The 26369-nt window shown below is 35.5% G+C and overlaps 2 protein-coding genes across 2 annotated transcripts; one reads left to right on the top strand and one right to left on the bottom strand.

The window, feature by feature from the left end:
* Positions 1 to 1766: 1766 nt before the first annotated feature.
* Positions 1767 to 24984, bottom strand: LOC123316724 (spore cortex-lytic enzyme-like). Its single transcript, XM_044902931.1, has 3 exons — positions 24795 to 24984; positions 10937 to 11187; positions 1767 to 2123 (listed from the first exon to the last, which is right to left on the bottom strand). Exons 2-3 carry the CDS (start codon positions 11179 to 11181, stop codon positions 1979 to 1981), a joined length of 390 nt encoding a protein of 129 aa, XP_044758866.1. The 5' UTR covers positions 11182 to 11187; positions 24795 to 24984; the 3' UTR covers positions 1767 to 1978.
* Positions 11194 to 18024, top strand: LOC123316723. Its single transcript, XM_044902930.1, has 2 exons — positions 11194 to 11994; positions 13056 to 18024. The coding sequence occupies exon 2, from the start codon at positions 13114 to 13116 to the stop codon at positions 13666 to 13668; it is 555 nt and encodes a 184-aa protein (XP_044758865.1). The 5' UTR covers positions 11194 to 11994; positions 13056 to 13113; the 3' UTR covers positions 13669 to 18024.
* Positions 24985 to 26369: the final 1385 nt, after the last annotated feature.

Here is a 26369-nt window from a genome sequence, read left to right as displayed (position 1 = left end):
GACGATATCTTTATCTCTGTTTTTCTCTATATGTTTCAGATGTTCACCAACCCTTGTTTCTATTCTCCTCCCACTTTGACCTACGTAAGTGACATTGCATTGGGGTTGGGAGCAAAAAAGTTGGTAAACTCCAGACCTTTGTGTGATGGGTATTTTATCTTTAGTGTTGATTAGATGTTTAGCCAGGGTATTAACCGTCTTGAAGGTAATCAGAGTATTCTCTGTGTGAGCACTGTTTAGTGCTCCTGATGATGGCAAGTTACCTTGCCGAAATGCATAGTGCATAATTTAAATATATAGTGGAGTAGACCATTTGTTTGTTTGTAACCATATAAACATTAATTAGTCTGTTAATTTCAGATCTGATACCGAACAATTAAGCAAATTTTATACAATTCTATTCTAACTAAATATATAAATTTAAGACAATGTTGATTGAGGCTTTGGCCTCCAAGAGAAGAATATTGATAATTAGTGTCTGTGGTGTGTCGTTGACAGTTCCTATTCTCTGCTATTCTCGGCTATTCTCTGTTCTGTGACTTATTCTGGAATATTCTAGTTCTGATAGTGCTTGATTTTAATTTTGATGTGCGTGGATGTTGTTGATTTTATAATTATTGATAACTGATGGAAGCTTTTGATGTATGTTCGAAATCTGTTAAAAAAGCTCAAATTTATAGAAGTGAATTTTACTGTACTGTTTTGTGTTTTTTGGGCCTGATGAAGTAGATGAAAGTCTACGAAACGTAGCCAAATATATTTTAAGAGTTTATCGGCGTTATGTCTTCTTTCCACTTAGAAAACCCCCTTTTTGATTATTATTATTATTGTCAGTCAAACGCGGACGTTGTAAAACCCAACATTTGGGGTATTTTTGAACTACCCGAGGATCACTTTATGAATGATGTACGGATGTACGTTTCATCTTATTCCCGTCCGGAATGCACTGTTCACTTTGCTCTCTATTAGAACACAAACTGCCGTGGGGTAACGGCGCGAGTCTTTCATTCTTCCATTACATTGTTTCCGAGAGGAGGCAGGGGCGCATTCAGAGGATTAGGACGTAACAATATAATAGTATCAAGAAACAGAGAAATTCAGAATAAACATATACATACAATAGACAGGTAAAAAAAGGAATAAAAAACCCTGATACAATAAAAAACCTTGTCGACTCTCCTCTTTCAAAAACTTCCATTTGATGTTGAAGGAAAAACATCTTGTCAGCTTGTCAAATAAGTAGTACAAAACATCCAACGATTATTTGATTACTTGTAATTAATCCATTAGGTTAGAAATCATGCTTCAAAAATGTCCTATCTCCGTCAAAAGAATGTGGAAAAGAAAATCGACAAAATCTCACGGCGCAATATTAAATGCGTTAAAACACTGACATATTTTGTCGCAGTGAAGAAACTGGAAGACTTGAAAGACATTGACAGTAACTCTCAATTTTCTTTATTCTTGATGATTATTCTGAAGCAATAATCAGAAAACCTCTGTTTCATGAGGTTAGAGTATGCATTTCAAAATCTTTGTTCAAACTTCTGAAACAGCATTAAATTTTCAGAGAAAAGACAGGGGTATCCCATGAATCCTTTTGATATCTGAGATATCTAAGATTAGGAGATGTTCTTTTGTAAAAGTGTGGAAGCTGACTTTCTTAAATCGATGGATCTTAATTTTCAGTCAATAATTCGAAATTGAATAATTCAAAAGAGCTTAGAACGTATAAGGATTATGAAGGAATAAAAAAAGAACTTGCATGGTATGGAATAGATAATCTATATATTTTAACATCAAAATATTTATACTACCAAATTCGTTATCAACTCAATATATATTCATTATTTGATACATTCACGAAATATAATTTCAAACAGAGATGAGATGAAATCTGATACTCTATATACAGTGTATCAGATTTCACCTCCTCCTCTGTTAGATTTTACACCATGGGTTTTCCAGAGTTGATAATTCATTTCTGCTTGTAGAAAACATGGTTTCCAACTTTCATTACACGATCGCAGTTTCTTGTCCAGGCAGGGTATCCCTCTTTCTTGGGGTTGTTATAATGATCACATCCTCCTGTAGGATCGTTCCTCATTGGTTCATCAAATATTCTGTCAAAAAATTAACTGATTCAGATTCTTTCGATTTGTTGCCATAATTCTTGAAAAAAAAACTACAAGGTCTTTATAAATTATTGAATTATAGCAAAGGGTTCTGAGGTATTTTTTGCCACTCCATATATAAACAAATATACAGAATGTTTCATCATAAACTGGACAACCATATACGGTCGGCAAATGACATCGGGAGAATCATTTTTGCTTTATGACATATACCATGTTTTCGACGCATAAGCGAGATACAGGGTGTTCAACGTCGCATGTGAGCAATATGAGTGTGGTCAGTTATGTATAAACCTCAAAGTAACAGTTTCTAGTCACATCTGAGTATGTTTGAGTGCTCAATTCAAAAAACATGAAGAACTCCGAAAAAGTTTTACAAAATGGCGGAAAACCTGTAATGTGCGTGATTTTTTTTCTCGGTTGCCAAATTGAATTTCATTTTTTGAACTAAAACAATTTTCGAAGAATTTCTGTGAAGAAATTCCTTCATACATCGAATACAACTTTTTTTTAACATGTCCACAGCGAAATAAAATTTCATCCGAACTTGTTGAAATTTATCCCGATTGTACTTCCTTTTATACCAAACACAAATATGAAAAGAGAATTGAAAAATATCAGAGCCGGCAAGTGCCACGGGCACCATGGAAATATCTGAAATGGACACCATCCTCCGGTTGAGATGTGTTACACTGCACTATACTGATGAGGGACGATAATCACGAAACCGGTCTACAGTCTGTACATATGTTACGGGCAATGTAATTATTTAGGTCAGTATTCATAATGCTTGGTTCTTATGAATAATGACCATTAAAATTGGGCAATTTGATAAAGAAAGAAACTCCTGAGTGCTGTAAAAGCATTTATCAGCTAACATACATCAGATCTTTTTTTTGAAAGTTTTGATATCTAGCGATGATTGTCTCATATCTGCTTGTGTTATGTCGTGGTATGCAGACGATGCTTCTATGTCTTGTCTGATATTGGTAAAAGTCAGAACACATCATAAGGATATTGATGTTATATTTTACATGCAGGAGACAGTTTAAGATGTAAAGAGATGGAAATGTCAGGATTCCAAAATTCTTAAATGTCGGTCTACAGGACTCTTGAGGACGCAGATTGAAAATTAATCTAATGATCTTCTTCTGGGCAATGAAAATTCGGTCGCTATCAGAAGACCTTCCCCATAAAACTATATTATAACGAAAGTGACAGTTTACCATACCGTAGTATACTTATTAATGCATCCATGGGTAGTGAGTATTTTAGACGATGAATGGCGTAAAAAGACCGGTTCAATTTTTTTGCTAGATGTTCAATATGGAAATTCCATCTCAGAAACTCGTCTACATACAACCCAAAGGAATCTGATGCATTCGAGATATTTCAGAGCTTCCCCCTGAGTACTGAGAACCAACGGCGAAACTGATAACGAATCCCGTAAGCGGAATCGGATCACTTAAGTCTTATCCACATTCATGATGAGTGAATTAGTTCTGCACCACTTATTGAAGAGATGGATCACCATCTCACATTTTTTCTCTCTGCGAAGAGAATCAGAATGCACTCTACAAGATATTCAGGCAAGTCATTCATGAACAGAATAAAAATAAGTGGTCCAAGAACCGATCCCTGAGGGACACCAAGATTGTACTCATACTCGGTAGAAACGTGTTCCCCTACATGGACATATATGGAACGATTAGAGAGGTTGCTCAGAATCCAATCCAGAATTATGCCTCTGAAACCTATTTGGTTTAATTTATGTTGAAGACAGTCGAACGCACGTGAAAGATCAAAAAAGATCCCTGCGACATGAGCACCCTTGTCCAGACTATCGTACACAAATTCCACGAATTCAGTGCATGCCGTCTGAGTGGACCTACCAACTCTAAAGCCATGTTGTTGCTTAGACAGTACTGTAAATTTGGTCAGGAATTCACTCATACGATGGTGCATTATTCTTTCAAAAACTGTCGATAATTGACTCAAAATGGAATGACCTTGGCCTGCTTTAGTATAGATGGGAAAATTCCAGCCGACACAGACGAATTTATAAAATGTGCCACATGTTCTGAGATGGAATGCGCCACTGATTTGAGAATTATCGACGAGATATAATCTAGCCCTGGGCTTTTGCTGTTCTTGAGACTTCTTATAATTGACAGTACCTCATCCGCAGTCACCGGAAATAAATAAAAGCTACAGTTGAGCAATATCTGAGTGGTACAATTTTTCGAGATATTGTTCTCGAAGAAGTCAAGAATTGACTGTTTATTAACTTCTGCGAAATATTTTCCAAATGCTTCTGCCAGAAGCTTTGGGCACAAAACGCGTTCTCCATTCTGAATGATGGATAAAGATTTGAATTTTCCACTATCCTTTCCAAGCTTATGACCAACCATATGCCAAACAGTTTTGTTTAAATTCTCGGATGTGAGAATGATGTTTTTGGTAAAATTCGATTTAGTTCTTCTTATTACCTGGGAATATTCGGATTTTGGAGTTTTGTAGACTTCTCTCGAAACTGATGTTTTCAAATTTTTAGTGAGCCAGTGAAGGTTTTTCAGGCGGTCCCTGGCCTCCAGAACATCGAGATTTATCCATGTGGGTCTCTTACAAACTGAATAATGATTCCTTCTTAAAGGACAAGCTAAGTCCATAAGCGTTTTAAGTATATAAATAAAATGTTCAAACTTAATGTCAATCGATTGGTGACCCTATATGATCCCAAACTCTCCCTGCCCAACAAGCAAAGAAAGGTACTCTAGGTTGTCCGGCGAAACACATCTGGAGATTCTAGTATAGTCATTATCAAGGTCGAACCCGCTTTGTGAGTAATAGTCAAGAATCACAGTTCTGTGGTCACTGATAAACGATTCCCTGACATCTACACAGACATTATTAACAATGTATTCCACCTTAGTGGACGATGTATTACCCCATTTATCAGTAAATACACTTGTGGGCTCAAGAGATTCTACATTTAAATTAAAGCTTAAAAACAAATCTTTCAAGAGCTTCTTCCTGGTATCATCAACAAGATAATCTACATTCAGATCGCCACAAAGAAAGATAACATCAGATATAGTAGCACAGTAATTTAGAACATACTCTATAGTTCTCAGAAATAAATGGTAGTCACCTGAAGGTGGTCTATACAGGGTGGTCCAGATCGTAACCAAGAAATTTCAACCACGTATTCTATATAAAAAATAAGCCCTAGTTTGTCATATAAACATATGTCGAGAAATGCTTCCTCTCCGAGATACGGGGTGTTAAAATTATAGAAAAAAAATGTTTTTTATTGATAACTTTTACAGTGCTCGAAATATTTTTATGAAATTTGAGACATAGGTTTTGAGCGTCCGTACTGCAGCGAGACTGGATATTTTCAGATAACGAAATGATACGCCACTGGTTTTTCCGAAAATAAAAATTACTATTCAAATCCTGATTCAATTCGGAGCAAATTTGGTCTTCCGACTTTTTGCTGTACGAGGCATCGTTTCCGGTTGAAAAAAAAAACATTCTCATGCATGAAGAAATTGCCAAAATTTGATATAGCAATAAAAAGCTTACTTCGGTTTTGTAGCAATTTTCGCGTCCTCATCCTTCGCGCGAGCCAATTTGATGCTGTATTAGGACATCCAGCTTTTTTGATGCTGTATTAGGACATCCAGCTTTATTTGTTCACGTTTGATTTTTTTCATCGCGCGATCAAACTACCAACGCCATCGCCTGATCGCGCGATCCTTTGCCAATTAGGACATAGGGGTAAAGGTAGCTGAAAATCCGACGAGCGCAAGTGTCAAGGAAAAAAAGTAATGTTACTCGAAATGTCACCAAAGTGGAAGCTGCTCTAATAAATAGACCCTGTATTGCTACGTATTTACATTTCTGTAAATATAAATTTGTAAGTACGTACATATCTAATACATTATTTTTATTTGGACTTAAGTTTTGTTTGTACTTATTTAATCGCCACCAGTTTGTTTGTCAGCATGTGAAATTTTATGTGTTATGTTTTGCTTGTTACTTTGTCAGTTAGGTATGTGAAAATTTGATCTTTTTTATAAGAAATATAAATAATATATGATTTTTGAATTGATCACCTGATTTTAAGCATGATGATAATGACCGGGCAATGTAATATTTGCAACATAATTAATCATTTTGTCATATCCTCTTGGGAACTTTTTAAATTGCCCGGGCATTATAAACAATGCTCAATTATTTACATTGCCCGTAACATATGTACGTTTCAGCCTCTCTGCACTGATTCATGACTATCACGAATTAATGGAGGGAAAACTTAATTGATTGAGTTCTTGAATTTCAACTCGGCAAAATTTTGTAGGAAGAATCGAATTACAGAAATTAATGTTCCCAAAATGCAGTGTTCATAACTCTTTTGACGAATCGCGTCACATAATAAATTTCTTTCCCAATAAAGTATCAATCAATCAAAATGTGTTATCTTATCTTAAGACATATTCAGTTAATTTTTTGAATTCAACGGCTGAGAAACTTCATGAAAGAAATTGATTACAATAATTCATACACGAAATATTGACAATTCGCGGATACTGTAGCGACTAGACTGCTTTTTGGCAGTCGCGTCGCCAGAGCCGCTTAGGCAGCTGCAGTCGTAACGCTACAGCCGCGCGATTGACAACGGGTCCATATAATTACAATGAAAGCAGTGAACGATACGTAGCCGCAGAATCGCGCGGCTACCTTTAGATTGGCATGTTTCGGGAAGGTTAAAAAATATGTTGTAAGCAACTGCCCGTATCGACAAAGAATATTACTATATATAACTAGTCATTCGTATGAATGGTCAGAACTTTGAGCACATCTTTTGGTTCAATTTTCATATTGGTTCTTCGCTGGAGAATTCTCTATCATATTTTGGTAAGAAAACGAAGAGGTTATTTTGTATGCACAACTGAACACTACGTATGTAACGGTAAAGAATTCACTGCGTATGAATTCTCGAGTAAATTTTCTAGAGAATTCTCGGCTGTTGCAAACGGGCTTTACGAATAAAAATGCAATAACTGTGATTTTGTGAAGATTTTTTTTGGGTAGAATCATTTTTCGGAAAAAGAAATGTAGGTTTCCATATGAAATGAGGAAGTCTTTGATAAAAACCCATATGGAAATTCTATATTTTTTTGTGAATCCTCGGCGAAACTCCTTCATCAAAATTAGAGGGAAACACGTACAAAAAGGCTTCAATAATAGTTTCTGAAAATTACCTCCTGCTAACGTCAAACGCTAAGTGATCATCTTTGTGATCCTCTCGGATGGAAACTTTTTGTCTTAAGTCTAAAAGTTCAAATATATTTAAAAAACTAGTTTTTTAGTGCTCACTCATGTGTACTGACTCAAGGTCATGATGGAAATCGCATTGAAATTTGACAGAAAATCTAGAAATGCGATCATCTATTGGGTACACCAAGTCAATAGCTACTACCAGTATAACCAGGAGTGACGAAAACTCGAAAATATTAAATTTTTTCAGAACACACTGAAAAGGAATTTCGTGTACTTAATTGTCTTTTTTACTTCTCCGCATAATCATTGGTATTCAAATCAATTATTGGTGGAGGTCAAGGATGAAGGAAATCAGATGAAAACTCTGCCGAAGTTTCGACTATATTTGAATCATCTTCGAGTGTCTGAAAGAGCAGTATAAGGATATCATGCCATCTTGAAGTGAAAAGAAATCAGGGATCTTGAACTTTATTACTGACTTTAAACAAATATTCAGAAATATAAACACATATCGAAATATTTTCTGACAATATGAACGAACGACAATGAATCAACACTAAAAAGAACAAAAAGAAAATACATATACAGGGTGTTCCTAAATTGAACGTACAAACGAAAAGGGGAGATTCCTTGAGTGAGTTTAAGAAAAAAAAGTCCCATAAACATGGGGTCGCAAACGTTTCGTTTTCGAGATACAGAGTGTTGAAATTTGAATTTTTTTCAAGTTTTTTTCTCATAGTATCTACACTTCACAAGATATTCAATTGAAATTTGGCATAGATATTACATTTTAGAGTTCTCACCACGTGACATGGCAATTTCGATAGAAGATCTACAGGGTGATTCATTCACCACAGCTTACAAGGTGGCCTTCCCATCATAATTTGGATTTTCACGAGAATTTCGAGAGAATCGTTCAAAATTTTTTTTCTCGAAATCGTTGGTAGATACGACAAAACTACAAAAGACCGAAAAGTTCAGTATAAGAACAAAGCTTCTTTTTACATTTTTTCAAATTAACAGTTGCTCACCAAAAAAAAGTTCTGCAGAAGAACAGGTGGCAGTGTTCCAGAAAAAATATCACCCTGTAGATCTTCTATCGAAATTGCCATATCACGTGGTGAGAACTCTAAAATGTAATATCTATGCCAAATTTCAGTTGAATATCTTGTGAAGTGTAGATACTATGAGAAAAAAACTTGAAAAAAATTTCAAACTTCAACACTCTGTATCTCGAAAACGAAACGTTTGTGACCCCATGTTTATGGGACTATTTTCTTAAACTCACTTAAGGAATCTCCCCTTTTCGTTTGTACGTTCAATTTAGGTACACCCTGTATACCAAGAAATGATCAAGTAGTTAAAAATGGTGACTCACATCATCGGTTGACTCCTATTGTTCACTCGAGAACACGTAAAATAGTACCACTTTAAAATACGACGAAGCATTAAGGATCGAGACATGAGGGAAACTGAAATCTTATCACCGTGAAGAACCCTTCAATGCTTCAATACATCATACGGCGCGAAGGTTGAGATTCAAAAAACTATGCTTTTTCGATCCGTCAGGAAATTCATTAGAGTCGAAAGTTTCCTAGAGTGAAGACAGCCCAAGGTTATGGCCTTGTGGCGTGCTCAGCTGCCAAGTCACACATCAATGCTTGTCGGTTCATTAATCTTACTGATATTGATATACCAACAAATATTCAATATCTTCTTAGTTTGGGCGGAAATTTCAATTTGCCTTACAATTAATTCAATCCTCCACCCTTCAAAAAATTACTGCTTGACACTGAGTATGCCCTTTCTTTTTGTGAAAACGAGTGTACCCAGTGTATCAGGGAAACAAAACATTTCTTTAAAAATCATAAGGATGTATTAGTTGTGGAAAGCGACAAAGGTAATTTCACTGTAGCGATGAATAGGGACCAATACAATGGCAATGCTTCCTAAATCCTCGATGATGAAAACATATAAAAAACTTCCATGTGATCCAACCAAAAAAGTTCAAAACAGCCTCAACAAAACATTAAGCGAACTTTATAAGCTGAACCATATTGACGTATCAACATACGAATTTTTGCGTAGTGGAAATGGCGTGAGTCCGAAAATATAATTCTTGTCTAAAGTACACAAGAGTGGTGTTTCGCTTCGGCCAATTTATTGTTAGTTTCGTGGGCAGTCCGCTTTATAACCTCAGTAAATTTGTAGCCAAGGCTTCAAACTACATCTTTGTTAAAGATGTAAAGATATATTTAAAGGATTTCTGTCTCGGTATGGGCAACTGTTTGGCTCCAATATAATATAGCTACTGACATAGTGATGTTTGAACTGCAGAATTACGCGCTTGCAAGGCTGCCTTTTCCTTTTCCTGTCCCAAGCAGGAGGAGAGAATAACACGGCCTTAGCTGCGAGTACTCCCTTATAAAGCTTCACGCTTTTGATTTTGACAATTCAACGAGCATCGGCAAAATAAAAATAAAAGATTGATACATGAAATGGTATCAATTCTGCACAATAACAATTCCATAAATAAAAGAACTGATATTGAGAATTTGAATACCGCCTATTTAAAAAAAAAATGGCTGCATTAATGATCATTAAGAAGGAATTTCCTCGTGATTCTATGTTTTATGAACGGAAACTTTCTTGAATCGTGAATCAGCATGCATTCTCCACCTTTGCACCGTATGATGTATTGAAGGTTTCTACACGGTGTTTAGATTTCAGTTTTCCTCATGGCTGGATCCTTCATGCTTCGTCGTACCTACCTGAATTCAACAATGGCACTATTTTACGTGTTTCTGTAGTGGACAATAGGAATCAATCAATGATGTGAGTCACCATTTCTACTTGATCATTTCTTGGTATATATGTATTCTTTTTGTTCTTCTTAGTGTTGATTCATTGTCTTTTGTTCGTATTGTCAGAAAAGATTTTGATATGTGTTTATATATTTGAGTATTTGTTAAAAGTCAGTATGTAATGGTCCAAATTCAAGGTCCCTGATTTCTTTTCACTTCAAGATAGCCATTCTGTATTGTTGTATTATATTCTCATATTGCTCTTTCAGAGACCCGAAGATGATTTGAATATAATCGAAACGTCGGCACAATTTTCATCTGACTGTTTTTCTTCATCCTTCACCTTATTAAGAAAAAAAATCAAATTGAAGGTCATTAAACTCAATATTTTGTTTGACTTGTTCACGGAACAGCCTGTATTTTACGAACATTTCTGTTAGGCGGAATGAAAACATTTTTCATCACGCCTAACAGATAACAGAAAAAAGGGTTTACAAATGAGAACTCCCACGAGATGATAGACATACAGTTGGAAATAGGTATGTAAAATCCCATTGAAAATAACAAAAGCGTATATATTCTTCATTACATTACATAGTCAAATACGAGGTCACGATAGAACATACAGACGAGGAATTATACCTACATACTTCTGAAAACCTAACTGAAATTCGAGGAAATTTTTCTCAGTGGTGGAAAGATATATACCTATCAGTCATCCTCTTGATTCTTGCGTAAGTTGCAGGGTCATCGATATGAATATCTTTTTTACCGTTCCAACACTCGAACTGCCTGTCCTTAAGACAAACATTTCCGATATTGCTTCCTCCCCAGTATTCACGATTGGCATTCGCTCTATTCTTGATGACCCATGCTACACTCTCCCATCCTTTCTCTGGTTCTCCTCTAGCTTCAGCATAAACTGTTTTGGCTAGTATTTCTCTATCGCCCATATTGCCCTGAAAATAAAAGACGTGAACTGAATTTGCTTCAGTAACTATATTTCATGTCACAAAGAGATAGAAATAAAAAAAATTAAAAAACTGGTTTCGTTTGTGTGTTCCTGCAAATTCTTCATACTTGGGGACTTTTCGAGTTATACTATGCCTGTTTTGGTTCGATTTTTCGATGGTCCAGATCGGTTCGAAACGGTCAGCCATTTATTTTTCCAGATTGAGCTCGTGCCTTCCCACACCATCGCTGTTCAACTACTTCGAACCGAATCGAGTTCTGAATGCTAACCAAAATAAAGCAATTATTTGATTGGTCGGAACTCAATCGCCTACTGTGCTTTCAATAATGTTCTGAAAGTTTCGATCCAACGTAAAATTCACAATTTTCATATTCATGATAACCGAAAATATGATTTCCTCGAGATTTGCCGAAGGTCTTGGTGAGTTCCTTGTGCCTCTCAAAATTTTATAAGCAAAAACCTACTTGGGTAAACTATTCGCCTATTTACTTATTCCCTTATTTTCTGGAATATTTTCAACACACAATTCCGTTGCTTTAAAAGAAATAATAGATGTCGAAAAAAAGCCAGTTTATCGAACTTATAGGCCCGGACTCAGGCTCAAGCCAGAGCCGGTGAGGAAAGTTTTGGGGCTTTAAGGATTTTCTTGGAGCCCAATCATGAAAAAATAAATAACTCACGAGCAAACCTACGATTCACATACTCTTTGGTGCTGCATAACACCAAAAATTAGTTTCAATTACAAATTTAGACCTTTATGTTTGAGGTAGCCATAATCCATCTGCACGCAATGGCAATTCAATTGGTCCTTAAATCATTCAGATGGCTCAGTAATGACGTAATACCTATTTGTGAAGAAGTATGTTTTCTCTCCAAGGAGATTGTCACGTTTTGGATGAATTTCTTCTAAAAACTACAGCTACTACTACTCGCAAAATAGTTTAAGCTTAAATTTTGAGACGAATCCTTTAATTTAGCTTCAACTGCTCGATCTCCTCAATATTATCTTCACCTTGACCTGTGGAATTAAGTAATGAAAAACTTTGCCCTACACAGGGAAAATTTAGATAAGGAGATGGACATATAAACTCGCCGAGTAATCAGCAGAATAGAACAGCAAAAATGGAGAAAAATGGGAAAAAGGAAATTTACAAGATTGGGACATGGAATGTGAGGGGAATTTCGGGAAAGGATATGGAGCTTTGCGGTTAATTCGAGAATTCTAAGTTGTTTATGTTGGTGATAACTGAAACTAAAAAGAAGGGAAATGGAAAGATGACAATAGATGATAGGTATACATTGGTATGGAGTGGTGTACATCAGGATGAAAGAGCTAGAGGCGGAGTAATGTTCTTGATGAAAAGCGAGGAGGAAAAGTACCTGAATAAATGGAAAGCAATTAATGAAAGAATAATGGTACCTACTTGAAATGAGTTATGGGGGGGTGGTGGAGACGATCATAGGTGTTTAAGGACCAAACGAAGGCGATAAAAAGGAGGAAAAGGATCATTTCTGGAATTAATTAACTTTGGTAGTGGAGGAGGCTAGAGGAACGACCTATATTGCTGGTGACTTCAATGGCAGGGTGGGGTAAAGAAGTAACCAGCAAACAAGATATATCGGGGAACATGGGAAAGATGTGTTGAATGGTAATGGAGAGCGATTGTTGGAATTTTGCGGCATATACGGATTCTTCATAGGGAATACTTTCTTCGAACATAAGGACATACACAAGTAAACAAGAGAGGTTAAGTCAAGAGGGGAAAGATGAATAATAGATTAAATACTGATAGAAGAGACAAACCGAAGTCAAATAAAAGATGTCAGAGTATACAGGGGGTTCGTAATATCGAGCGATCACTATCTGTTGGTTGCAAAGAGTGAAAAGAAGTTGAATGGAAAATTTTCGGGGATGGGATTGAAGAAGGGGAGAAAGGAAGAGACAATAAAGTATTACAAACTGAGAGCGAAGGAAGTTGCTGATCAATTCAGATATGAAGTGGATAAGAAACTAGTTGAAAAACTGACTGAAGATGAAGACGAGAGAAGCTTGGAAGAATTATGGCAAGCATTCAAGGAAGCGCTCATACAGTCCGCTATTAAAGTGTGTGGTACTAGGAAAATTGCGTGGTATAGGAGACAAACAAATTGGTGGTCTGCAAGCATCAATAATATAGAAGTGAAGAAGAAGAAAAAGATCTGGAAAACCTGTCTGCAAGCGAGAAATGCAACAATAATGGAATATAGAGCACAGAGGAAGAAAGTGAAAGAGCTGATACAAGAGGCGAAGCGAAAGAGCTCGAAAAAATTAGGCAATAGATTGGAGCTGCATAGCAGGAAGAACCAAAAATTATTCTATTCTGCAATGGAGAGCATGAAAGGAGGAGAAGCGACAGCGTTATCTTCCAATATCAAGGATGAGAAGGGAAATATAATAAGGGATGAAGGAGAAGCTCTTCAGAGATGAAAAGAATATTTTGAGGATTTACTGGGAGTCGAAGATGAAACACATGACATATTGGTGAACGAGGGAGACATTCAGGAGGAAGAAGAAACAGAAATAGAGAAAGAAGAATTGATACAGGCATTGAAGAGTATGAAATTGGGTGAATCACCAGGGAGAGACAGAATAAGTGTGAAAATGTTGAGGAGAATGGGTGATAGAGGATTTGAAATACTCTGAAAGATTATTCGGAGAGTTTGACAGTTTGAAGATATACCAAAGGAATGGGAAGTAGGCTTACTGGTACCAATATACAAGGGCAGAGACAACAAAGATTGCAAAAAGAACAGGGGAATCACGTTGCTGAGCACAGTAAGGAAGATTTATGAAAAGATATTAGAGAACAGAATTGGGCAGAAGATAGAGAGCAAGTTGTTGAAATCTCAAAGTGGATTTAGGAAGAATCACAGCGTACAATACCATATTTTCAGTTTGAAAGAATTGATGAAGCGGACTTTGGGGGTTCTTTACCTGGCTTCTGTAGATATAGAGAAAGTTTTGACAGGGTGATACGGGAGACAGTGTGGCATGAGTTGAGAGGGACAGGAGTCATTGAAGGCTTATAAGTTTAATAAAGAAGTTATACGAAAATACCGTGAACCAGATTATACTCAAAGAATTTCAGAGAGTTTCACGAAGATAAGAGGACTGAGGCAGGGAGGAGGATTGAGCCCACCATTGTTCATAACCCTTATGGACGATATAATAGAGAAAAGCAGACAAAGAACTAAAAAGGTTACAGTGGGTTTTCATAAAATGGAAAGGGTATGTGTTTCGGAGCTAGTGTTTGCAGATGATGTATTAGTATTGGCTAAAAGTGAAGAAGAATTACAACAGAACTTGAATATCTGGGATGAGGTTATATCGGAGTATGGGGTGAAGATGAATAGAGGAAAAACAAAGGTAATGGCAGTAGCAAGACAGGAAAGAAGAATGGAAGTGTATTTGGGAAGGCAAAAAATCGAACAGGTAGATAGATATAAATATCTAGGAGTTATTTTTGAGCAACACGGGGGACGGGTCAATGAAATCGACAATAGAATAGGGAAGAAAACAAGGTATACCAAGCCATGAGGTCAGGCATTATGAATAAAAGAGAAGTCAACTAAGCCCAACAGACCAACTTCAACTTATGAATGTGAAACATGGAACCTGAACTTGAGAGAAAAGTCAAGTTTGCAGGCTATGGAAATGAAATACTTAAGGAGAGTAAATGGAATGACTAGAAGAGACAGGATAAGGAATGAACTAATTAGAGGAGATGATAATCTTTAGTATCGTTCCAAAAAACTATGATGAAATTGATGGTGTCGGTCAAGGAACAAAAACCAAAGAATACTATTCCTTCAGCGACGTTTCAGCTCCTTCATAGGTCCTTCTTCAGGCTAAAATCGATAAATGTCATCAATAGCAATAGGACAGTATAGGCACAAATATAAAATTTAAAATTACAATGATATTATATGAACAGGAAATAGAAGAAACATTAAAACAAACAATTTTTGACATTTATCGATTGTAGCCTGAAGAAGGCCCAATAAAGGAGCCAAAACATCGCTGAAGGAATAGTATTCTTTGGTGTTTGTTCCTTGACCGATACCATCAATTTCATCATAATCAGAGGAGATTTGCAAGTGGAATCTTTGGAAAGATTTATCGAGAGGAGACAGTTGGAATGGTGGGAACACTTGAATTGAATTAAGGGGGATAAAATGAGGAGGAGAATTTGGGATGCCAAAGATGTCAGAAAGAGGAGACGGGGAAGACCAGAGAGAAGTTGGAGACAAGTCATTGCGGAGATATTCAATAAGAGGGGAACGAACATTCCGGAAGCTAGACGTTTATCATTGGATAGGAAGAAGTTGAGGGAATATGTTCAGATGTATAGGCTACACAACACCCTACACCCAATGAGTAGAAAGGGTTAAAATGACTATATATACAGGGTGTCCAGGAAAATGTGGGAAATCTCTCGGATTCAGTTAGAACACAAAATATGAAAATGACAATTTCCCATAATTTTTTTTCCTAGCGGCCCTCCCTACGTCGATACGACCTCCTAAATGACGCCACTGGAAATCTATTTAAGTGGAATAAGTTTCAAACTACTCGATATAATTCGATGAAAATTTGATATGATTAATAGTATTAAGGACCTCTCATATCACCGCACTCAAATTTCAATTAGCTTGTTCAGTTTACCAGGGGCGGACTGGGTTGTACATTTTAATGCTTACATTTTTAACACCCTGTATGATAAGGTGCTAAAAAAAAACCAATTTGGATACCTTGAACATTAAGCTTAAGAAAAGGTACTCTTGTTCAGTGTCAATGAAATGAAAGAAGTAAGTAATTTTTTAATTTCAATTAAAAATAACATGAAGTCTAGTTTTTTGTCTGCAAAAAAGTGTGATACGAAAGTTATTGAAGAAAAAAAAACGTTTCATTTAGTGTTATACAACAATAAAAAAAAAAAATTTTTGAAATAAACTCACTCAAGCTTGTCGTAGCTTCGTAGGGTGGGCCGCTAGGAAAAAAAATTATGGGAACTTGTCATCTTATTTTTTATGTTCTATATGAATCCGAGAGATTTCCTACATTTTCCGGGACACCCTGTATATTGTTTATCCCATAGACAAAAAGACATGGACTGTGCCTTCCCTTTCTTATTTGTGCATGAAAAACGTTCAAAAAAAGTGACAGAGAGAAACTGTACATCGGGCCTGCTATTTGTCTTTTTCTCACTCAACCCTATGTCAACAGAAAAGAGACAGGTATTGGCCCTACGATCATTTCTCTCTATAAAATAAAAATTTCATGCTAGTATTGCTCAGTCCATATCTCTATGTTTATGGTTTATCCTTAGACAAAGACTTCTAGGTTAGGTTAGGTTAGGTTTGACACCTCGTAAAATAGAATACTGTTAATCTCGACACTAACAAATCTAACGAATGATACTCAATGACAAATGGGCAATTTAATCTTATTTATAATCTTATCTCTAACGAACAGAAAAGTATCAAAAAATTCAAACTAGAGAAATACACTGCGTAATACCTGTGAGTGAATTTTGGGGCCAACCTAAACTATTTCCACGATACTATCGAAAATCCGGAAAACTTATATCGAAATATGTCAATTTTAAATTGATTGTCAGTGGGCTATACACTATCAGTTCAACTGAAGATTATCGTCAAGATGTTGATCGGATTCATCCACACATTGAGCAGTTAATTTGAAGCTGCAGTTTTCGTGGATTGAAGGTGCCATACAGACGAGGAACTGACGACAGATCGCGAGAAGTTTTTGATGAAGAGTGGTGAGAAACTGTGTGGATCGACTTTTCGCCTGCAGGCTCTGGGCTCATAAAGTATGCTATCATGAGGCAAGGATCTGCAGTTCTGTACGTCCTCCTTCCAGGCGAGTGACTGGTAGTGTATTCAACTGCAGTTCAAGCTCTTCAGATTAACTGATCAATGTGTGGATTGACCTGACGATTATCTTCAGTTAAACTGATAATACTATCACAGGGTGCATTAGAGAGCGGTGCGAACTGAATTATAAACATCTAACAGCCTATCAGAAACATATTAGCAGGTCGCAAGCATGTGTTCAATTTTTTTGAAGCCATATCGAAAATAACCAATGAAATTTGTTCACCCGATTCTGAAGGAATCGACGCGAATATACTAACTTTTAGTGTGCCTTGAAGAACATGCCCCAATGGTTGCGCAATATTGCCTTACGGGGAGCAATATAATGCCGCGTAATACACTTTAATATACATACATTAATTTTTTTTCGAGAATTCTGGTGATTTATTCCAAATCGGGATATACTGGAGATGTCTGAGAAATATTTTCCCAAGGTATTTATGATTACACTTAGGCACGCGACATTATCCTGCTCTCCTCTACCTATTTGCAATCATCAAGATACGCATGTTGATATTGTTGGAAGAACTGAGGTTTTCATTCGTTTCCTCACCTTTACTTTAACAACAACAATGTTCATTTTAATATTTTTATTTTCCATCTAAGCCCTGAGAAAGCATCACAAAACATTCGCAACGTTGGCGTTGTATTGAAAATATAGGTACAATAAAAACTCTCAAAATTCCTGCTAAAATCTTCACTCAAGAGTTTGTTTTTACTGAATCTCTTCTTCAGACATGTGTATAAGTCAAATAATAGCAACGATATGTCTCCACGTATTTCAAAGAACGCGTACGAATCAATATTGGTATAATATACTATAATGGATATAACATAAAAATAAATAGGTATAAGACCACATTCAGCTAGAGTAGATACCTGCAAAAGTGTTTTTTTTATTCGACGTTCATTGACATTTATGAATATAAAAAGGAGATTTTCACGATATGGGAATAAAGATATAGATATAGAGTAATATCCACATTGAACCACGTCCTTCTGAATACAAAAATTCTGTTCGCGTTCTCTTTTCGGACAGTCTCGTCGCTTAGGTCAAGTGTTTTAGCTAATAATTTATTTTCTCAGTCCAAATATAAATATATATCATAACGCAGAATATCACCGCAATTGACAAATATATTAACTGAAAATCATTCATATATTTTAACGCACTTTCTTGAATGGACTATACAAGGTGTGGCGTAATGAACGTATAATATGGTATCTGCGGGTAGAGGATGTTATGAGGGTTCAAAAAATATGTTTTATGTTTGGTAAAACTTCCTTGGTTTTCGAGATATCAGAGATGTTCGAAAATTCAAGAAAATTACACCCTTTGTCATTCGATTTAGAGGCAAGACTCCAAAGGAAGGAATTTTTGCAATCTGTTTTTTGGATAGTATTCCTGGATATAGATGCGCTCTCGAATGTAATTCATGGTTTTGGTGGCGCATGCATAGTGTTTTTTTCTGAACAAGGTTCCTACTCAAATTTCCTGTTCCGCTAATTTTTTTCATGAGATTCTAATGTGGGGTGAAAAAAATATGGATACCTGAGTGCAAAAATAAAAACATGCCTGCTTCATTGAGTTTCCGAAATGGTATAACTCTCTGTATTTCCTGCATTCGATACAAAATAAAGTCCTATTACAATCAGTTGAAGCCTAGTTTTAAAAAAGTTTCAGCAACTAATATGAGAAATGCAAGTAGAATAAAGCAATCATTCGCAGAAGAGCATGTATTGGTGATCATGGTGGCTACTTTGAGCACTTTCTGTAAAATTTCATTCAAGAAAACTAGAGGTATTTTAAAATAGTTGATATGCAAGCCGAATGAAGCAATCATTCATTACCCGAATAGCACACAACGTCCTTGGGACGTCCAATTCATGTCCATTTTACGTCGGAACGTCCATGTACTTGATTTGTATGTCCTTTGGACGTCCGTTTTTGGACAGTTTTAGGACGTCCAAGTTGGATATCCATTGTTAGTCCAATTTATGTACAATGTCCGTATCGGATATCCATTGGATGCCCGTGATGGACATAATACGGACCATATGACACATGTCCGTATCATGTAGTCCCAAAATGGTCCCTGACCGACTTAATACATGCAATGTCAAATATATGTCCTTACTGGATATCCATTAGTTGTCCGAGATGAACATAGTACGGACCATATAACTTGTACATATACAGGGTGTGGCGTAATGAATGGATAATATTGAGCCTGGGGGTAGAGCCCAGCGAGCACAAACATCCCTGGGATGTTTTGGGATGTTTCGAAAATGTTGGCATGAGGATGTTTCTTTGAAACCTAATATGCACTTCCCAAAGAGGTCTCCAAAGGCTATTGGAAATCTTTATTTGTTCTGATCTGTGCCATCTGTGGCATTTTTTCGTCTACCTACTTAGAGGTACTGTCGTGTTGAAAATAATGTAAACGTGTGGGTATCTTCTCTTTGCGTCGCATAGTTTGCCTTGGGAGGTTTATTCCAAATAAACAATATACAATTCACCTATTTCATTTTGCCGCCATTTCCACTTTCTTCGTAGTTTGGACTGTGGACTGTTCGGAGTTGGAAGTTGATTGGTGATTTGTATAATATTAACTACTTCTGTGTTGGTTTTGATTAAGAATTTAGGATCGATCTCTTCATAGTAACCAAATACAATTAATAAGTAAGTATTACATGAATTAAATGTATAGTATAATGTCCAGAAACATACATATAACCTCAAAAGAATCCACGCTGCGTGGTTAATATTATTTGTGTATTTGGGACTAGGTATAAGAGATCATTGTGTTTTGGTTGGAATAATCGAATGGTATATGGAAGGTTATTATAATTATTCAAGAAATAACTTTATAAAGTTTAAAGCCATATCATCGAGGGTTTCAACATATTTCGATAATCTATCTCTGCCGTTGATAATTCCCAGAATATTTTGTAAGATTACTCTTCCGGCGATGATAATAATCATTCATCACTTGTGAATCACAAAATAATTCAAATTGTCCCAGAAAAGTTCTTGTTTTTGAAAACTCCTTTAAATTGTTCCATCTTTAAATACCAGTACAAATAATTAAATAAATAAAATCGTTTCGCAAATCAACCTGGTCAGGAGCTATATACAACTCAAATCTTCCAGATCCTTTCATGCAGCTATTTTCTCTGTTATTTTAATTGGAAAAAGTTATCTTAACCTTCATATTATAATTTGTGAATTAATTGTTTGAATTGTTTTTATTTTGTAGATCCATAAAAAATTCCAAATCACTACTGAAAGTATTCGAACTCTATGCCAAAGATTGGTTCAGGCATATTAGGCAGAGGAGGAGGGACGATAAAATGAAGGGAAAATAAATTCATTTCTGTTTTATTGAATTTGATATATTTTTTTGTTTATTCTCCCTTTCTGTAGTATAATATTTATCATTTTTTGTTGTTAAATTTTTTATGTGAAATGTGATTTCTTTTCCTTTTGTACCTGTTGAAGTATCATTAAAATATTTTTATTCTTATATAGTATTCTGTATTTCATTTAAAAACTTTGTAGTTCATTTAAAATAGAATGTGGTATCCTCAAACATTCAAATGAAAGAAAAAAAGCCTCACAAAAGAATTTCATATAAAGTCTTACGAGCAGCGTGTGCGCAAAGCGCTTTAGAAATGTTCTATTGTGTACATGAAAAGGCTATCAAAAAAACTTCTGAGTAGTTCTTTTTGTGACATCCCAGGGACATCCATATAATAGCCGCCTGCGGCGGACATTGGCTGTTCTATAAAAGTTCTATTCATGTATAAACAGAACATCGCAGTGGATGTTCAATGTCTCGATATCTCTTACTTTTAACATCTCTGAGATGTTTTTGTGCTCGCTGGGAGGACTCTATGGCGGTTCAGAAAAATATATTTTACGTTCAGTAAAAGTGCCTTGGTTTTCGAGATATTCGAGATTTTCGAAAATTCAAGAGAATTACACCCTTCGCCACTCGTTTCGCAGGCAAGACTCCAAATGAAGGAATTTTTTCAAACTGTTTTTTGGATAGTATTCCTGGATAGATGATCTATCGAATGTAATTCATTATTTTTGAGGCGCATGAATAGTTCTTCATGAAAACAAGATCTAACTCAACTTTTCCGTTTTGCTAATTTTTTTTCATAAGTTCAACCTAGCGCGGTGAAAAAAATAATATGGTTACCTAAGAGCCAATGCAAGAAAAAACATGCCAGTTTCATTGAGATTCCGAAATGGTATAACTCTCTGTATTCTCAGCATTTAATACAAAGAAAATTCCTATTGCAATCAGTTGAGGCCTAGTTTAATGTGACAGTGTTTCTAAAATTTTTAGCATCTAAATGAGAAATGCAAGCAGAATGAAGCAATAGTCTATAAGAAGGTATAGAGCATTTACTGAAGCTCATAATGGCCTCTTAAGCCCGTTTTCAACAGCCGAGAATTCTCTGGAGAATTCTGAACAAAATTCTCGCAAGAAAAGGGCGGAGCCTATTTAGTACGCAACTGAACAGAGAATTCTACCGAAAGTGCGTATGCAACGAACGGTACATAATTCACGGCGCATGAAATCTCGAGTAAATTTTCTAGAGAATTCTCGGCTGTTGCAAACGGGCTTAAGAGATTCTTTTGTGATATTTAATTCAATGAAACGATACTCATTTTAAAATTGTTGATATCTATGCAATAAAGATATGATTCATTAGAAAGTGTAGACTATAGAGTATGTATCAGAACTCATTGTGGCCAATTTAAGCATCATTTGTGATTTGTGAAACTTTATTCAATGAAAGGATATTTTAAAATTGTTATTTTTCTCTCGTTTTCTTTTATTATTGAACCCCAACGTTGTGAAATCAATATTTTCAAGTTAATTTCAAGTTATGCATTAAATTTCAGCATTTTTGTTACTTGGGTCATGATTCAATGTAATGAAAATTGACTAATTTTCAGCTTTTTTCTTAATTACAAAAGTGCTAAAATTCACTTCGTTACTTGAAATTCGCTTAACAACTATTAACTTTATAACTATAGGGGTTAATAATGAAAGAATACGAGGGAAAAAAACCAATTTTAAAATATTGTTTAATTGAATCGAGTTTTACAAAAAGTGTTCAAAGTGTGCATCAGGAGCTGTACTAGATGCTCTACAACTTCTTATGAATATTTGCTTTATTCTGCTTGCAAGTCTCATTTCAGTTGCTAAAAATTACAGAAAAAGGCTTACGTCAAACTCTGCCTTGACTCATTGTAATAGAAATTTATTTTGTATTTAATGCTGAAAATAGAGTGAGTTATACCATTTCAGAATCTCAGTGAAACAGGCATGTTTTCACTTGATTTGGCTCTCAGGTAACCATATTATTTTTCACACCACGCTGGGTTGAACTTAGGAAAAAAAATAAGCAAAACGGAAAATTTGAGTTTGGTCCGTATAACGTCCATGACGGACACCTATTGGATATCCGGTAGGGACATCTTTTGAATGTCCATACCGGATATTCACTAGGAGTCCGTAATGGACGTAATATGGACTAAGTAACATGTATATATTACATGGTCCGTATAACGTCACGGACAGCTAGTGGATATCCGGTAGGGACATCTTTTGAATGTCCATACCGGATATTCACTAGGAGTAACATGTATATGTTACATGGTCCGTATAACGTCCATCACGGACAGCTAGTGGATATCCGGTAGGGACATCTTTTGAATGTCCATACTGGATATTCACTAGGAGTCCGAAAGGGATGTAATATGGACCAAATAACATGTATATGTTACATGGTCCGTATAACGTCCATCACGGACACCTAGTGGATATCCGGTAGGGACATCTTTTGAATGTCCATACCGGATATTCACTAGGAGTCCGTAATATGGACCAAATAATACATACATGTATATCAATGAACACCAAAATTTAATATTATTTTTCACTAAACTCCATTTTTCCGCTTTGTAGTATATGAATCTCTTATGAATATTATATTATGTATAACGTTATGATGAACTGATAAGACTAAATCAGTTAACAATATAATGAATATGTTCCTACAAGTAGGTATATCGTATGGTCTCGGTAGCTAGGACGGTTGCACCGAAGACTCAGTAATGCGGTGTCCCCACGTACTCGCGAGTTCGAATCCGGGCCAAGTGTAAAAACTTTCTAGTAAGTATGGATGAAAATGAGATTAACACAGAAAAAATAATGTCTGCGTCTTAGTGTAAGACATTGGGTTCTAGGACATTAAAATTCTAATAGATAGGATAGCCAACGTCGTCGTTAATTTTTGTACCGTTGAGATTGCTAATGATGGTCCCAACGGGATATCCATTGGACGTCCGCGATGGACGTCCGAATTCTGTTCAAAGTTGTGACATTTGTACGTCCCTCGGATGTCCATAGAACGTCCATTGTACCAGAAATGGACGTCCCATGGATGTCCGTAATGTACAAAGAGGACGTCCTATGGATGTCCATAGGACTACTTTGTGCTATTAGGGTAGAAGTTGTAGAGCCTCTTTAAACATCTTTTGTAAAAAGATATGAAATCAATATTTTCAAGTTAATTTCATGTAATGAAGTAAATTTCAGCATTCTTGTAACTTAGAAATAAGTCTTGACTGAATGTAATAGGAATTCATTTTTAGCATCTTTTTCAATGATAAAAGTGCTAACATTCACTAATACCTATCTTCATAAACTTTTTAGGGTTTTCACTCCCAATCGCTGAAACAAAATCAATTAAAAATGAAACCAACGATTTGCTCCTGCGTAAATTCTTGCACTAATTTGTCAGGAGCAAATTAACTAGAAAAAATTGTTGCCTGACAATGAACTGAAAATAAATAACGTTGAAATTATAATTCTAAGTTGTAACGTTTCGAAGTCTATATCAGACTCCTTCATCAGACGAAAAATCTATTTTCGAAAATCTTCTGAATTGTGGCTTTTGTTGGACATTTATTGTCAATACACAGAAACAGAGACTGCATAGAAACGTTGATTCATTTAATTTTGAAATTACCGGATGACAGTTCCTTCTTTAGTAAATTGATCCAAATATGATCTATTCCTACCGAACAATTTGCCAAATTATTATCTTGATCTAATAGAATACACGTAGACTCTTTATCAAGATAATAATTTGGCAAATTGTTCGGTAGGAATAGATCATATTTGGATCAATTTACTAAAGAAGGAACTGTCATCCGGTAATTTCAAAATTACCGGATAGATCCGCTAAATCTTCGGAAAAAAAAAATAAGCAAAAAAATTTGAGATAGATCTCTGTTTGAAAAAAAAATCATACATGCGCCCAAAAAATCACATTCGATTTCGATAGTGCATCTATCCAGGAATACTATCCAAAAAACAGATTGAAAAAATTCCTGCATTTACAGCCACCTTAAAGAGTGGCAAAGGGTATATTTTTTCACTAGACATAAAACATATCTTTCTAAACCGCCCGAACGTCCTCTAACCGCTGATATCATATTCATATTATCTATGCATTACGCCACACCCCGTATATTTAGTATTTAATTTCAATTCCGAGAAATTTTCATAGGCCCCAACAGATACATCACGCTCAAATGTAAATAAAAATCAAAATAAGAAAGCTCACCTGAATCCACTTGTTGTGTATGGAATTATGTTAGTGGCACTAACTGAATTTTGCCTATTTTATATCTGATAAAGAAGGCGTCTCAAGAACAGCTATTTTAGCACTCAACGCTGAATGAATGTACACGAATATATACGCTGAATATTTATTGTTATTATTCCGACGGGGAATCCCTCCGAAATCGTAAAGATATCGTTCAACTATGACTCAGAGGCAATGCAGCCGCCAGCGCCTATATTTACTTTATGATACAGATAATATAAACTGAATAGTCAGTGAGTTTATTCTCCTACAAAACGGAAATCTCTTTGAAATACTTGTATTTCAGGTGAATTTTTTCGTTATTTTTTCATGGTCATCAAAATAATGACTAGGGCATATAATGAAGCTTCGAATTTAAGCTCATAAGCTGTCTTCAGAATTCTTAATAACGCCATACTAAATGATTACGCAGAATATTGTAGTCGAATTTTGCATAAACACCTCAGCAAGTTCTTTTTCCTGAAGTACGAGTTATTTTTGCAGTAAAAATTTTGGTGCGAATGAGGAAAAAACATATTTTCGAAATTTTTGTCTCTATTGTGAGAAAATTATATTCATTTAGCCTCTAATGATATGAGGGGCGGTCATTATGATTCGGAGATATTTACGGACGCATTGTTGTCAGGGTGGGGGAGCATCCTGCGAAGGACAAAGAAGCCATATTTTCTGGTCAGACGAACAATAAAGGTTACATATAAACCACTTAGAATCACAAGCGATCCTTTATTGGTCTGAAATGCTTCCGTGATGATTCATATCCTGCTTATACGATGCAAAGATATTATGTGTAATATCTTTTTTACGATGCGATAACACAACGCCATATCTAACATAAACAAAATGGGGAGCATACGCCATTTATGTGCCTTATCCAAAGAAATTTGGTATGAAAAAAGCATGGAATATTGCAGTGAAAAATTTCAAAATATTCTCAAGAAAAATTTCATTGAAATATTAAAGGAAAGTTTCGAGAATATTTAAGGTAAGAAATTTTTCGGAACATTGGCAGAATATTTGCGTGATATGTAATAAATGTTACATGAAATATGACTTTGTAAGATTTATTAATATTTCATGAAATATTCTACGGAATTTTCATGATAGATTTTGCAATATTTCAGGAAAATAAATATCCATAGGAATCAGTATATTTGTGAGAAATATTTCTTAAATTTTTAAAAAGATATTTGCAGGAATATACACCAAATATTTCTAATTCGCCTTTATAATACATTGAAAAAACCTTGAAGTAATATTTGTTGTTGTTGTTCAACAATTTATAACTTCGTCTATAGACGAACACAAATATCGTTCCATAATATATATTCTATTGAAACTATATTGCATACAGTAGTATTAATTTATTTTTCATTCTATCCCCTGAATTACTTCGGAGATATTCAATTACATCCACCTACTACCCCTTCATGAATATTGAATGCAACTTTACATTGTGACGCAAAATTGGACCTTCCGAATGAACCTTTTGAAACGGAGCCGCGCACGACATTTACATGAAGTTATGTACCTATG

This window comes from Coccinella septempunctata, chromosome 7 (genome assembly GCF_907165205.1).
Source record: "Coccinella septempunctata chromosome 7, icCocSept1.1, whole genome shotgun sequence".
In the NCBI taxonomy this organism is placed as follows: Eukaryota; Metazoa; Arthropoda; class Insecta; order Coleoptera; family Coccinellidae; genus Coccinella; species Coccinella septempunctata.
This window is presented reverse-complemented; position numbering and strand designations above follow the sequence as displayed.